Source organism: Delphinus delphis, chromosome 20 (genome assembly GCF_949987515.2).
Source record: "Delphinus delphis chromosome 20, mDelDel1.2, whole genome shotgun sequence".
Classification (NCBI taxonomy): domain Eukaryota; kingdom Metazoa; phylum Chordata; class Mammalia; order Artiodactyla; family Delphinidae; genus Delphinus; species Delphinus delphis.
In genome coordinates, this window is record NC_082702.1 from 47,967,671 (window position 1) to 47,984,523 (window position 16,853).

Consider the following 16,853-nt stretch of genomic DNA (forward strand, 5'->3'; position numbering starts at 1 on the left):
ATCAGAGCCTCAAGGTGGATGGCAAAAGAATGGGGAAAAGAAAACATGTACTAATATTCTTACATGGTACGTTATGTAACAGATACTGCATTTTAATATATATTGAATAGTAGACAATTATGGATTCAAGAATGGGATAAACCCTATTTCATGTTTTTTACAGTGACTACATAATACTTACACAGTCAGCAATGTCAGTATTACTTAAATAAATTCCTCAAATAAAGCACTGTTATAGTAAACTGGAAGAATGAAACGTCTTAACAAGACACACAGTAGGTAATCATGTCTGTAATTTTCTGGTGTGCATTTGGATAAAACAAAACACAATAAATTCTGTTCTATCCATATTTCCTTGAATATACAACGGACTTCTGTTTTCACTTCTGAGTGCTCAAACACAATTTACCATGGCTCTCCTATCCACTGTCCTCTCACCCACCACCCCCCTTCCCAGATAGGATACAACTAGTGACGTGTTGGTAAACTGGCTGGGGTGGGAGTGGGTACTGATTTGCAGAGTTGGCCAATTTTCGTGGTTTAAATACTCCCACCATGGCCAATTGCAAAGATGGCTATCTTTAACAATCATCTTGCAAAATTGCTGAAAATGTAATGGTCTCTCACACGCTGTTGCAAGCCAGTTATCACTGGATAGAGCTCTCCATTATTTACTGTGTTATTATTCCCTGCACCTGCCTCACCATTAACACTTTTCATGTTGTGTTTCAAATATGCTTTTCAATGTCTTTTCCTCCCATAAGACCGTAAACACGGTGAAGGCAGGAACTGTCCCTTGGCCGTCTTTGTATTCCCGGGCTTAATGCTGTACTTCTTGCTCTAAGGAGTCTAAACATGATCAGACATCAAAGGTAGTCTTCTAGTTCCACCATAGTGTGAAGGTAAATCAAGTTCTGGGCAAAGGGGTGTTAAGGCCAAATCATTACACAGTCATGCATGTGGGCAGTAAACATGCCAGTTCCAAGTGTTGACGTGGATGTCTGCCTGTCAAATTAAGTGGTTTAAACATTCAGTGAGTTTAACGTCATTCAGTTAACTCTCCCAGTGTCAGATGGTTGAAACGCCTAGAAATGAGCATAATTAACATAGGCTCCATCCATTTACATTACATTCTTGTTTCTCTATATTTTTCAAGCATTATGGAAAGTTTCGTATTTTGGAAATTTGACTTTTTTTTTTTTTTTTTTTGCGGTTCGCGGGCCTCTCGCTGTTGTGGCCTGTCCAGTTGCGGAGCACAGGCTCCGGACGCGCAGGCTCAGCGGCCGTGGCTCACGGGCCCAGCTGCTCCGCGGCATGTGGGATCTTCCCGGACCGGGGCACGAACCCGTGTCCCCTGCATCGGCGGGTGGACTCTCAACCACTGTGCCACAAGGGAAGCCCCTTGACTTTCTTAAGTTCCATAGAGGAACAGTCTTACTGGGATTGATAGTTCACTAACAGATTTTTAACGAATTCTTTGCTCATTTCTCCTTTTTCTCTTTTCACAAAAGGAGCTGGTGGCTGGTCTCCACTTGTGTCAAACAAATACCAGTGGTTGCAGATTGACCTTGGAGAGAGAATGGAGATCACCGCTGTGGCCACCCAAGGGGGATATGGGAGCTCCAACTGGGTGACCAGCTACCTCCTAATGTTCAGTGACAGTGGCAGGAACTGGAAACAGTATCGACAAGAGGACAGTATCTGGGTATGTTTCTTCAACAGAATTCATAGCCTCTCAGAGAGAGTAGAGTCATCCCTACATGCTGTTTACGAATCTCTTAAACTAAGTTTAGAAACAGAATCTTCAGAATTACTTAGAAAACATTTTTCAAGAGAAAATGTATTACTATTCATTTTCTAATACATTTTATGGTTTAATTTATGAAAATACTAAAGGTAAACTTATTTCGCAGAGTCCTCAGAAATTGAAAAAAAAATCTCATTAGTGCACTAAATAGTGTGGAAGTTAAAGAAAGAAACTAAACCTATATAAAAACATTTTAAGTTTTGTTCAATAACATAGTAGTTTTGCATTGTCTTTAAGTTTGTTGAAAAGAATTTATTGCTTTTATTTCTTCTGATGACTGAGATTTATGAATTAATCTCTCTAGTATATGGAGGTTTTTATGTATAATATTTGGAATATTTATATATGTATTTTATATATACACACACATATATGATTTATATATAAACCATTCTCTAGTCTTTCAAGTGTGTAAGATGCTGTGTTTTGTGGACAGGGCACAGCTCCTGTAAGGGAGACTGACAAGGAGGCCGTTTGTAATAAAGTGGGTGGTATTTGTAGTTGACTGATGGTATATAAACACCCAATGGAAGAGGGAAGCTAAAGGAAGTTTGCTTGGTGGTGATGAAAGGATTTCTTTTTTTAGTGTAGAAAAGTATTGGTTTGGATCTTATGTGGGCCAGGGACAACATACTGCAATCAAAGAACTGTGTTTTTTTGGTTTTTAATTTTCCTCTGACTGAGCTGCTGGAACCAGAGAAAATGAGTAACTTAATGAAGCATCATTCTTGGCACACAGATAATTTGGAGGCCTATCTGGGCACATAATGGTAATTCTGTTTGATCAGTCAATGGCCTCTCTTTTGAAACTTCCTAGAAGTCCGTTATACATGATACAGTCGTTGAAGAAATGGACTGTGATTTACTCACCTTTGTATCTCTAAAGTACTTGGTGGTCATCCAGTGCATGTTTATTGATGTAAATTGAATTGAGAAGATGTAGCCCTGCTCGTTCTCAAGCAAGGACAACAGTCAGGCTGGAAGAAGTTTTCTATAAGCATTTTTAAGAAAACCTGCATTAAAATCCAAAGCAAGTTGAAGTTCTGTATAAGAGCGAGAAAAATTGGATATTATGGTTGAATTAGTTCCATGAAAACCATTCAAAGTAGGGATAAAATAAACAGTAATTATGAACCAATAGCAATGAAAGCTTAATGAGGTATTTATTTTAACTAGGTGTCTGGGTTATCTTTTACTCTTTTTTTCTCAATAAGCATTGGATTTTAAACTAGATAAATGGCGGCTAATTCGTGCTAATATTTAGCTGTGTTAAGTAAGATGTATGTTTTTGATATTTAAAAAAAATTTTTAATATTAACTATGACAATTAATTGTTTTTCGTGGTTCAAGCTTGAGGAAAGCGAAACCTAGATAGTGCTATTTGTCTTTTTCACTTACTTATTAAAGGTGAGGTGCTCAGGGTGCAATAGTGACGTGAATGATATCCTTAACTAGTCCAAACCAATCAATGTAAAGACAAACGGCATCGATCACAGTTACCTGGCTAGGTAACATTGTTTTTTAGACTGTGCTATCATTTGTTGGTTTACTCATTGTTTTCTCCTTTGGCGTTTGAGCACCCTGGAAATAGAGGCTCTACCTTCCAACCTGTCATCCCAGTATCCCCAATCTTAACAGTACCTGGCATGTTGCCTGCAATTACTAAATGTTTGTTGAATGAATGAATGAATGAGGGAAAGAGTGAATGAACCAATAAATGAAATGCACTTTCTTGTAGGGTACTTTCATGATCGCACAACTAAAAGCGACCCCTTCCTCCACCCATCAACTCCTCCTTTTAGTACATTTATATGGTACCAGATTAATGTACTTTAGAGTTAAAAGGCTACATTTCTCTCTCCCCTATACATTTTGAACTTTTTCATGGGAAAAGGTTTATCTTTCTCATCTTTGCATTTCCAGCACTCAACACCCAGTGTGGCACATCACTTGTTGAGTAAATTAGTGAAAAAAAAATCAATCAATCAATGAATAGATTTGAATACATTGATCTCCTAATCAGTGCCTAACTTTGTACGAAATTCTGTATTAAAAGAGCTCAAAGCGAGAGAGAGGCATGGACATATATACACTACCAAATGTAAAATAGATAGCTAGTGGGAAGCAGCCGCATAGCACAGGGAGATCAGCTTGGTGCTTTGTGACCAGCTAGAGGGGTGGGATAGGGAGGGTGGGAGGGAGGGAGATGCAAGAGGGAGGAGATATGGGGATATATGCATATGTATAGCTGATTCACTTTGTTATAAAGCAGAAACTAACACACCATTGTAAAGCAATTATACTCCAATAAAGATGCTAATAAAAAAAGGGTTAATGTTGTTGAAAAGATAAAAAACATCAGAACAAACCAAAGAGTGAGTCAGAGGAGCGTGCAGATGTGTGGAAGAGACTCCTAGGGCTTTGGAAATTGACAGAGTATGGAGATCACTGTAGAAAGAATTTGTCAGAAAAAGCAGGGCTTACATGGGTCTTGAAAAAAGCATTAAAACTTAGATTATGGAAGGATTAAGGAAGCAATTCCATGAAGCTGGAAAAGTGTGAACAAAAGAATGGACATTGGCATTATCCAGAGATATGGTTTCCCACGTAGTAACCAGTGAGACTGTGGTCGGAATGGACTATCAAGTTTGGTAAGGACCGGACTATAATTTTGAATATGGTAAAGAAAGTAGATGAATGTCAAGATCAGAATTGAGACTTGGTGCAGCTGGTGCCATGGCCACACATAAAACGGGTAAGGTTATGGTGTAGGTAAAACAGCCTCAAATCTTCAGACTTTGTTGATAAATGTAGACACACACACACACACACACACTCTCTCTCTCTCTCTCTCTCCCTCTCTCTCTCTCTCTCTCCCTCCCTCTCTCCCTCTCTCTCTCTCTCCCTCTCTCTCTCTCTCTCTCTCTCTCTCATGCTACCTGTTCATCCCAGATAGGCTAATAGTTCTATTTCTACCCCACAGTTACTCAGGTCTCACTCTGAGGGAAGCTCCCTCTCTGTGAATCTGTAATTGCCAACGCAGGAAAAGTGAAACACAGCGAATTGTGCCCTGGCTCTTGACATTTTCACCTGGTATAACACAGATCACTTTAATTTGTTTTTTGGTTTTTATTTTTAGCCAAAGAACAACTTTTAATTGATGTTCATAGTAAAGAATTTAACCCTTTGTCACATTTTACAAATGTGTTTCCTGACTTTATTTTTTTTTGCCCAGTTTTTCTAGATATTATGGGATGTATCCAGATTATATAAAACTTGCCAGTTTTCTTTCAGAGCTTCACAGTCTGCTCCAGATGATACAAATAAATCTGTGAAAGAGAGTTAGGAAACAGCTAAGGCATTATACGAGTATGTGATGGAAACAGGAAGAAAAGGCAGTTGTTACAAGTTTAGAGACAAATAAAATAAAACCCATCGATATGGATGGAAATGCTGCCGTGAGGATTCCTCATTCTTCCTTTATTTATTCCTCTTCAAGCACTAGAGAGAACAGTGATTTCTATATACCTGAAAGAATTACTCAAATGCCCTGCTGCTTTTTAAAAATAATCTTTAAAAAGAAAGGCAAAATGTTCTGTTATCTATGTGGCCATGCATATATTTAATAGAACTGTAAACTTGAGAGATATATGATATTTTTAGAAATTATTCTTTGCAATAAAATTTATAGTCCAGTGCTCACAAATGTAATTTATACAAAGTACTCTACTAGATAGCATATAAATATTTTACAAAAACTTAGAAATGCAAGCTACTGAAATTGTTCCTCTCAAAGTGAAGACAAAATAAATTCTCTCAACATCCATGATCAAAAGACTTTTCAGCCAGTTTACTGTAAATGATTGGAAAAGGAAATGTATGGTATAATTTTCACTCATCTAAGAACAATTGCTGAAACTTCATGAAACGAACATCTTAGAAATTATTTTAAGCAAATCAACATGTGCAGGAACTTTACAGCCGAACTATACAAATTCTCTCTGATACATGCTCAAGCTTCTTTTACGCTGCAGACTATAAGGGCAAGGAATGGGATGGTACTAATTTTATGAATTATTTAAGTAAATATGATTGTTATGCACGATAGTTTACTTTTTTTTAATGTGTCAGGTGCTTTTTTTTTTAACATCTTTATTGGAGTATACTTGGTTTACAATGGTGTGTTAGTTTCTGCTGTATAACAAAGTGAATCAGCTATACATATACATATATCCTCCCTCTGGATTTCAATTGTATCTGATTTTTCAAACAAAAAACCCGTACTTTCATATTAGCATATTTCTAAAGTTAGTATAACTATTTTTTAATTAGAAGTGTTGAGTGTCATGGTTCTGGGTTTGGCTGGTGAAAGACACGGAGCCCCTATGATAACTATAGTCAATTAGACATAAGCATCACCTGTCACAAAATATTCACAGCATTATTATCACTGTGAATGATTGAGTTGTCAACTCCATAAGCCAAACAGGGCAGAAGCACCACCTGCAAATATTTTAACATGTATTTATCTCCAGTCAAATAAATAGGTGACTGAGGGCATTTAATAGGAAACCCAAGGAGGCAGAAATACAAGTGGGAGGTGTGTGGTAAGACAGGTGGACTCCTCGCCTTGTGAGGTGCACCTTCCTAGACCTTTCCCTATGCTATTCTAGTATTCTAAGCCTTCAAAAGTCATGTGTGTTGATATAAAGTGTAACAGTGCTGATGCTGTGTATGTCAACATGTCAAGTCATCAAGCATAATACTTTGCAGTTCTTGGCTCAGTACTTGGGCAGATGCCTGGAGGGTGCCTTAAGCTGCTTCAGCCTTTCAACACTGCCTCTACTTGAGTGCCAAAAAGATGTTTTTATTGGAAGTCTATTTTATTAGCCTTTATCCACACGGAATCTCCTGTTTACATTTCTATTTAACTGCAAGTTCTCCACCCTTTTGAAAATGATGAACCTAGGAGTGCATGGTTAAAGGTGGCTGCATTGAGGTTTTTAATGTGACATCAATCATGAATCAGAACGGTTTGCTAGGCGCCTTCTCTATCAAGCAGCGTGGTTTATTTCACCTCCTCACATCTGTGCTCATTCTGTAACATGTTATGTCAGTCCCTTCTCATAAACTTCTTGGGCACATGTATACTGGAACTTTACATCAATATGTAATATACAAAAATGTATATGAACTCCTATGAGTTGTGGAAACATATATACAGTGATGTAAGATAAATGGTAATGTTGCTTCACATTCTTCCAATTGATCTGTCCCTAGGCCAGCAAAATAAAAGTAATTAGCAGAGAGTGATTAGAGTTAGCAGGAGATTTGATTTGGTGCCCTCTTCAGAGTGCACAGTCACGTCCAGATGATTCTCAAGTCATCAACCAGAGGATGGCATGTTTGAAAAACACTTTACAACTTGTATCTCACATTCTACCGTGTGACAGTTCAGTGACCAAACATCACCCTCTTTTCTCCTTTCTTGCTGTGATGCAGTGTTGTAGATGTCTGCTTTTAACCTTTCTCATTCCCCACTCCATATATATGGAGATCCTCTCTCTGGGAAGCAATTTTGTCCTTTTGAAATGTTTCGTTTTTTTCGTTTTTACATCTTTATTGGAGTATAATTGCTTTACAGTTTTGTGTTTCTGCTGTATAGCAAAGTGAATCAACTGTATGCATACATATATCCCCTCCCTCTTGAGCCTCCCTCCCACCCTCCCTATCCCACCCTTCTAGGTGGTCATAAAGCACCCAGCTGATCTCCCTGTGCTATGCGGCTGCTTCCCACTAGCTATCTATTTTACATTTGGTAGTGTATATATGTCCATGCCACTCTCTCACTTCATTCCAGCTTACCCTTCCCCATCCCTGTGTCCTCAAGTTCATTCTCTACATCTGCATCTTTATTCCTGTGCTGCCGCAAGGTCAGCAGAACCATTTTTCTTTTAGAACCATATATATGTGTTAGCATACTGTATTTGTTTTTCTCTTTCTGACTTCACTCTATAGGACAGGCTCTATGTCCATCCACCTCACTACAAATAACTCAATTTCATTTCTTTTAATGGCTGAGTGATATGCCATTGTATATATGTGCCACATCTTCTTTATCCATTCATCTGTCGGTGGACACGTAGGTTGCTTCCATGTCCTGGCTATTGTAAATAGTGCTGCAGTGAACATTGTGGTACATGTCTCTTTCTGAATTATGGTTTTCTTAGGATATATGCCCAGTAGTGGGATTGCTGGGTCATATGGTAATACTATTTTTAGTTTTTTAGGGAACCTCCATACTGTTCTCCATAGTGGCAGTATCAATTTACATTCCTACCAACAATGCAAGAGGGTTCCCTTTTCTCCACACCCTCTCCAGCATTTATTGTTTGTAGATTTTTTGATGATGGCCATTCTGACAGGTGTGAGGTGATACCTTATTGTGGTTTGATTTGCATTTCTCTAATGATTAATGATTTTAAGCGTCCTTTCATGTGTTTGTTGGCAATCTGCTTATCTTCTTTGGAGAAATGTCTATTTAGGTCTTCTGCTCATTTTTGGATTGGGTTGTTTGTTTTTTTGATATTGAGCTGCATGAGCTGCTTGTAAATTTTGGAGATTAATCCTTTGTCAGTTGCTTCATTTGCAAATATTTTCTCCCATTCTGAGGGTTGTCTTTTCATCTTGTTTATGTTTTCCTTTGCTGTGCAAAAGCTTCGAAGTTTCATTAGGTCCGATTTGTTTATTTTTCTTTTTATTTCCATTACTCTAGAAGGTGGGTCAAAAAAGGTCTTGCTGTGATTTATGTCATAGAGTGTTCTGCCTGTGTTTTTCTCTAAGAGCTTTATAGTGTCTGGCCTTATATTTAGGTTTTTAATCCATTTTGAGTTTATTTTTGTGTATGGTGTTAGGGAGTGTTCTAATTTCATTCTTTTACATGTAGCTGTCCAGTTTTCCCAGCACCACTTATTGAAGAGGCTGTCTTTTCTCCATTTTACATTCTTGCCTCCTTTGTCAAAGATAAGGTGACCATATGTGTGTGGGTTTATCTCTGGACTTTCTATCCTGTTCCATTGATCTATATTTCTGTTTTTGTGCCAGTACCATAATGTCTTGATTACTGTAGCTTTGTAGTATGGTCTGAAGTTAGGGAGCCTGATTCCTCCAGCTCTGTTTTTCTATCTCAAGATTGCTTTGACTATTCGGGGTCTCTTGTGCTTCCATACAAATTGTGAATTTTTTTGTTCTAGTTCTGTGAAAAATGCCTTTGGTAGTTTGATAGGGATTGCATTGAATCTGTAGATTGCTTTGTGTAGTGTAGTCATTTTCACACTGTTGATTCTTCCAACCCAAGAACGTGTTATATCTCTCCATGTGTTTGTATCATCTTTAATTTCTTTCATCAGCGCCTTATAGTTTTTTGCATACAGGTCTTTTGTCTCCTTAGGTAGGTTTATTCCTAGGTATTTTATTTTTGTTGCAATGATTAATGGGAGTGTTTCCTTAATTTCACTTTCAGATTTTTCATTGTTAGTGTACAGGAATGCAAGAGATTTCTCTGCATTAATTTTGTATCCTGCTACTTTACCAAATTCATTGATGAGCTCTAGTAGTTTTCTGGTGGCATCTTTAGGATTCTCTATGTATAATGTCATGTCATCTGCAAACAGTGACAGTTTTACTTCTTTGCTGATTTGGATTCCTTTTATTTCTTTTTCTTCTCTGACTGCCATGGCTAAAACTTCCAAAACTGTGTTGAATAATAGTGGTGAGAGTGGGCACCCTTGTCTTGTTCCTGATCTTAGAGGAAATGGTTTCAATTTTTCACCATTGAGAATGATGTTGGCTGTGGGTTTGTCATATACAGCCTTTATTATGTTGAGTTAGGTTCCCTCTATGCCCACTTTCTGAAGAGTTTTTATCATAAATGGGTGCTGAATTTTGTCAAAAGCTTTTTTGCATCTATTGAGATGATCATTTGGTTTTTATCCTTCAGTTTGTTAATATGGTGTATCACATTGATTGATCTGTGTATATTGAAGAATCCTTGCATTCCTGGGATAAACCCCACTTGATCATGGTGTATAATCCTTTTAATGTGCTGTTGGATTTTGTTTGCTAGTATTTTGTTGAGGATTTTTGCATCTATGTTCATCAGTGATACTTGCCTGTAGTTTTCTTTTTTTGTGACATCTTTGTCTGGTTTTGGTATCAGGGTGATGGTGGCCTCATAGAATGAGTTTAGGAGTGTTCCTCCCTCTGCTGTATTTTGGAAGAGTTTGAGAAGTATAGGTTTTAACTCTTTGCTGAATGTTTGATAGAATTCACCTGTGAAGCCATCTGGTCCTGGGCTTTTGTTTGTTGGAAGATTTTTAATTACAGTTTCAATTTCAGTGCTTGTGATTGGTCTGTTCATATTTCCTATTCCTTCCTGGTTTAGTCTTGGAAGGTTGTACTTTTCTAACAATTTGTCCATTTCTTCCAGGTTGTCTATTTTATTGGCATATAGCTGCTTGTAGTAGTCTCTCATGATCCTTTTATTTCTTCAGTGTCAATTGTTACTTCTCCTTTTTCATTTCTAATTCTATTGATTTGAGTCTTCTCCCTTTTTTTCCTGGCTAATGGTTTATCAATTTTGTTTATCTTCTCAAAGCACCAGCTTTTAGTTTTATTGATCTTAGCTACTGTTTCCTCCATTTATTTTTCATTTTTTTCTGATCTGATCTTTATGATTCTTTCCTTCTGCTAACTTTTTGTTGTTGTTCTTCTTCTTCTTTCTCTGATTGCTTTAGGTGTAAGTTTATGTTGTTTATTTGAGATTTTTTTTGTTTCTTGAGGTAGGATTGTATTGCTATAAACTTCCCTCTTAAAATTGCTTTTGCTGCATCCCTTAAGTTTTGGGTTGTCATGTGTTCACTGTCATTTGTTTCTAGGTATTTTTTGATTTCCTCGTTGATTTCTTCAGTGATCTCTTGGTTATTTAGTAGTACATTGTTTAGCCTCCATGTGTTTGTACTTTTTACCTGTACTGTTTAGCCTCCATGTGTTTTTATTTTTTCCTGTAATTGATATCTAGTCTCATAACATTGTGGTCAGAAAAGATACTTGATACGATTTCAATTTTCTTCAATTTACCAAGGCTTGATTTGTGACCCAGGATATGATCTATCCTGGAGAATGTTCCATGTGCACTTGAGAAGAAAGTGTATTCTGTTATTTTTGGCTGGAATATCCTATAAATATCAATTATTCTTGAAATGTTTCTTTATTGCTCTTCAAGACTCAATCAGTTAGGTCTTCTAAAAGACTTATGCATGAGTGTCTCTTTCCTGTTTTACATTTTTAATTTTCAAACTTATCAAACATAATTCAGTCAGATCAGAGGCTAGAAAAATATATAAAGCTAGAAAGGAGGTGTGATTTGGCATTGATACAATAATTCCTTAAAAATCTAAGTGAATCATCTTACTATTTTTAAAAAGATAATTAAATAAATTATGTGCCTAACAATAAATTAATTTTTAAAACCAGTAATTTATCTTCCTACATATAAATAACTAGGTAGACAATATAAAAGAAATACATAGTCCACTTATAATAGAGCCAAAAATTAATAAATATCAAGGAAAAAGCTTAAAGGAATTATAAGAGATATATGAAAATAATATTTAGAATATTACTAAAGGTCATAAAAGAAGGTGAATAAATGTGAGGACGTATCTATTTGAAATAGAAAACAATATTATGAAGCTATTCATTCTACCTAAAATAACTCAAAAAAGTGAAATCAGGGGCTTCCCTGGTGGTGCAGTGGTTGAGAGTCCGCCTGCCGATGCAGGGGACACGGGTTCGTGCCCCGGTCTGGGAAGATCCCACATGCCGCGGAGCGGCTGGGCCCATGAGCCATGGCCGCTGAGCCTGCGGGTCCGGAGCCTGTGCTCCGCAACGGGAGAGGCCACAACAGTGAGAGAGGCCCGTGTAATGCAAAAATAAAAAAGAAAAGTGAAATCATTCTGAATTTCATATATAAATAGTGAATATGAGAAAATAGCTGTTAGCAAAAATAACAGTAGTAAGGAGAATCTACATATTAGGAAAATTTTACAAATCTGTGTTAATTAAAACATGTTTATACTGGCACATTAAAACATAGTGGAAGAACAAAATAGAACATCCATTAGCAAATCCAAATACATTTAGGGATTTTCCTATGATAGAGCAATGAAAATATGTGAGGGAATGTAAATTAGTCAATATGGAACTTGGTAAGCTATAGCTTCTAGAAAAATAAATAATAACATTTTTATATCAAAATAGATACTTGATTATACTTGAATATTTAAAAACAATACAGACACACAAACAAAAGTATTAAAAGAACTCTCAGGACAATGTATAGATACACATATAATATTGGAAGCGTGTGTCTTTCTAAGCAAGAGAGCCAAACCCAGATGCCACAGGGGAAAAGGTGAAAAATTGGATAATATTTTCAAAGCTTCATGAAAAAAAAAGAGTATAAACAACATTAAAAGAAAAAGTATAAATTTTTGGAAAATATTTCTAGCCTAAATGATGGCAATGCCCAATTTGATTATTAGCAGCAGTGGTCTTGGGTTAAGATTGATGTTCAGACTGCCTATGATTGAATAGACTTCATTCACCTACAAGTATACTTAGGCTTCAAAAAGGATCAAGGACAAGCAACAGCATAATGGATGCTCAGTTATGCTGAACAGGTTCTAAGTATCCCAACAACTTGAACTGGGATAAACATGGTCACAATGGAGGAGATTGAGTGGGTGGGACTACCACAGACCAGGACAGCCATCAGCTCCAGGGGCACTTCAGCTCTTACACCTTGCTAATGATGTAACTCCTCAGAGATATGTGTCCGCCCCATTCTCTGGTGCATCTGCCTCTCATCATTCCCAGGTTACTCACTGATTACAAGTTATGCCTGTGGTTCCCAAATTTTACTGCCCATTTGAATTCTGATGCCCAGGCAGCATTCATGCCAATTAAATAATATATGGGGGCGGGAACCCAGGTATTGGGATTTAAAAAGCAGTATCCTGTTTTTCCAGTTTGCTGCAAAGTATGGGAACCATCAGATTACTCAGTAAGCAAACTGGACAATCAAGTACATACTCTTAGTTTAATACAAAACATAATCAGCAGGATGCTGATTCATCTTAGATCCAGTGTACTCCTATACATTTCCTGAGTATGTGTTGCAAGAAGGATTTGGCTAAAGATCAAGGCTAGGTTAAAAAAAAAGCTGGGGTTGGGGAAGGAAGGACTGGGATTGTGGGATTAGCAAATATAAACTATTATATATATAGGATGGGTAAACAGCAAGGTCCTACTGTATAGCACAGGGAACTATATTCAGTATCCTGTGATAAACCATAATGGAAAAGAATATGAGAAAAAGAATGTATGTGTATAACTGAGTCACTTTGCTGTACAGCAGAGACTAGGTCAATTAAAAAAAAATTCAATAAAAAAAAAATTAAAAAAAACAAGCTATAAGCCAGATGTTAACTCTGTCCTTCTAATGGGAAAGATCCAATTTCCTTAATATTTAAGGCTATGCTGTCCAGTATGGTAGCCACTAGCTATATAGGGCTATTTAAATTTAAATTAATTAAAATGAAATAAATTAAAAATTTTCAGTCATACTAGCCACATTTTAAGTGCTCAGTAGCTATATTAAGCCAGTGGTTACTATATTAGACAGTGCAAATAGAAAACATATCAATCATCACTGAAAAATTCTATTAGCACAGGTACAAAACATTCTTTAAAATTAGTAACAAAAAGCAAAGCTTTAGGGGACTTCCCTGGTGGTGCAGTGGTTAAGAATCTGCCTGCCAATGCAGGGGACATGGGTTTAAGCCCTGGTCCGGGAAGATCCCACATGCCGCGGAGTACCTAAGCCTGTGCGCTGCAACTACTGAGCCTGCGCTCTAGAGCCCATGAGCCACAACTACTGAGTCTGTGTGCCACAACTACCGAAGCCTGCGTGCCTAGAGTCCATGCTCCACAACAAGAGAAGCCACTGCAATGAAGCCCGCGCGCTGCAACAAAGAGTAGTACCCGCTTGCCGCAACTAGGGGAAGCCTGCGTGCAGCAATGAAGACCCAACACAGCCAAAAATAGATAAATAAATAAATTAGCTAATTTAAAAAAAAACAAAAAAAACAAGGCTTTATTTTTTTTAAAAAGTAGGCAGAATACAAACAGGTAGTTCATAGAAAGGAAAACATGATATATAAATATGTAAAAGTCTCTTCAACCTAATTTAATATTGAAGAAATGCAACACTTCCTAAAAGAGTGAAAGAAATGGGAATTTTGGAACTACAGTGTTATTTAAGACATTATTTTCCAAATTGTGGTATATAACAAAATGATATCTTCTTTAATTTTAATAGTTATGCATTTACTGTAATGACTTTTCTTAAAATTTTTTAAATTGTTACATCAAGTCCATGGTATATTATGGATACTACTGTTTAACACAAGAATAAACTAAAAGTGAATTTTTAAAAGAAGCATTTTAAAAACAAGAAGAATGAATACTTATTAAATACTTAGTATATGCCAGGCACTATTCCACTATTCTACATGCACTATATATTGATTTATACTAATATATATATATATATATTCAATTAATTTTCACAGTCCAGTGACTTAGGTACTATGATAACGCCTATAGCGTGTGCAAGAAAACTGAGGGATGATGAGATTATTTTCCCAAGGCCACACACCTGGATGGGGCAAGATTTTGACGCCCAGTAATCTGGTTTAAGTATCCTCTATGCTATATGTTCAAGTATCATGTGTGTGAAATCAACATTTGGAAGGAGAACTCAACTGATTAAAAGCATGAGAAACGTTGCCCTGAGGCATGGGGAAAGAGACACTCCCATACTCTCTTGATGGGAGAATAAATAGATACAGACTCTTTAGAAGGTAATGAAGGTAATGAATGTTTTAGTGTGTTGAAGGAACACTCTAAAGGGCTCCTCCCTTCCCCTCACCTGTCAGGCTCTCTCTGGTGCCCAGCAGGAAGCTTGCTAACACGGGGGCCTGGGACTCTCAGCCTCTGTCACTCAGCGCCCCCTGTGTCTCCATCAAAACAATGTTGGCTAATGCTTTAAATCTATCCAAATATATCATCTACACCAAAACCCAACTCAAACCAGGGATTTATCCCGCAAGCTCACTTGCCCTGTGCAGAAGAAAAGGATGCAAGAATCTTTGTTGCAACATTGTCCATAGTAGTAAAGTAATATCAATCCAATCCACCGGGAACAGGTCACTTGCTTAAGTAAATTATACTACCTCTGCACAGTGGAATACTGTATGGCCATCAGACACAGATGATGTAAAAATACACTGGCCATTTCTGGTGTGAATTCCAAAACCAATGTAAAATTTTGAATTGAAGTGTCATTTGATACTAAAGAATAAATCTTAAGGAGTGAAGAGAAAGAGATGGGGACAATGGGTGGAATATATATTTATTTATTAAAAACGCAGGTAAAGATTGGATTTATATGAGGTTTCAAAAGGGATAATCTGGGAGTGAAAGAAACAAAGGATAACAGAGAGGAATGGATAGGAAATGATCCAATTATTGAATTTTTAAGAAAAACAGATGAGGGATATTTCCCACTTATATGACTTTATGTTGTAACATTTATTGATAGTATCGAGCCTATGGGAGTTATCAATATATAGCATCATATATTATTTTAATATTTCTTTTAGTAGTTTAAATATACATTTATATTTATATAATGGTTGGGTGGCACTTATATGTGCAGCATGTCATCTAATCTTTGATCATAGAATAGAAAACCACCATAGTTCTGATACTAAATTGGTTTGTGAGTCAGTACTCAGTCAGAAAATCAGAAATTACTCCAGGCATCTGAAACTGCAAAGTCATTCTGGGAAATTGGTTACAGGTGATGGAAAAGCAGATCAAAGCAAATCAGGTGTGAGGTGGTGAGCAGCTCAGAGCCTAGCAACAGCAAGCAGATGCTATAACTCTAAGAGTGGAGGGACAGTGAGAAGGTTGTCTTTGCAGAGCTTGTGGCTGACATTGGCCAGATAGTGCTAGAATCGTGGCGAGGCTGCCCAATAGAGGATTCTGGAAGCAGGGCGGGTCCATGGGGGGAGCAGGAGCCTTGTAAGAGGCTCAGCTGCTACCAAGAAGCTGCCTGCGGCAGAGCAAGAGCAGAGAGGAATATCCTGGCTCCTCCCTTCCCCTCACCTGTCAGGCTGTCTCTGGTGCCCAGCAGGAAGCTTGCTAACACAGGGGCCTGGGACTCTCAGCCTCTGTCACTCAGCACCCCCTGTGTCTCAGAACAGAGCAGGGAGACAGTGATTCATGGTTCTAAGTGAAACAAGCACACGACCAGCACAGCCCTAAGAAGGTGTATTCCCAAGGACAACTCACCTCTATGAACTTCTTACAGACTGAGGTATTGATACTTACTGAGTGATCACTCATTCCTTTCAGTAGTAAAATTGCATGCTTCTCCATCAACCCATAAAGTCCATCAATAATACCTTGATACTGAAGGAATTGAGATTTAAGATAGTAAGTTCCCACCTAAGTTCATGTTAACTAGAGCCAGATTTATAAAGTTTTTACATTTAGCTCTTTTTCCTCCCAATATCAATGAATATACAAAGCTAGGAAAGAACAGTATTTCAAAATATACTGAAGGAAAAGAATTCATGGTGTAGATTAAATCATTGGTTTAGTGTCATTTTTTACACATCATCTACTCTAAGGCAGGAGGACAAAAATAATAAATTATGAATCAGTCCTTTGTTGTTTATCAAAATATGTATTGTAGTTCAGGGCATAGTTTTGCTTTTTATGTGGGAAAGGTAGCATTGCTCTATTTCTCATCAGGCATTTTGCAGATGAGTCCAGGGCTCACTGCAGAGGACCAGGTACAAGAGTGTGTCTGGATTAATACACATTTGTTTTTGCCTCTGGGATGGGGCTGTTA

At 37.3% G+C, this 16,853-nt stretch overlaps 1 protein-coding gene across 7 annotated transcripts in view; it reads left to right on the forward strand.

Annotated features, from left to right (window-relative positions):
* CNTNAP4 (contactin associated protein family member 4) overlaps nucleotides 1-16,853 on the forward strand; it is a 264,366-nt gene that overhangs the window by 75,953 nt on the left and 171,560 nt on the right. For 6 of the 7 annotated variants that reach the window (XM_060000066.1, XM_060000069.1, XM_060000072.1 and 3 more), the window contains exon 3: nucleotides 1,512-1,705. In XM_060000066.1, the coding sequence (XP_059856049.1) occupies nucleotides 1,512-1,705 (194 nt within the window). The remainder of the gene's footprint in view (nucleotides 1-1,511; nucleotides 1,706-16,853) is intronic. The other variant, XM_060000067.1, reaches the window with a different exon arrangement.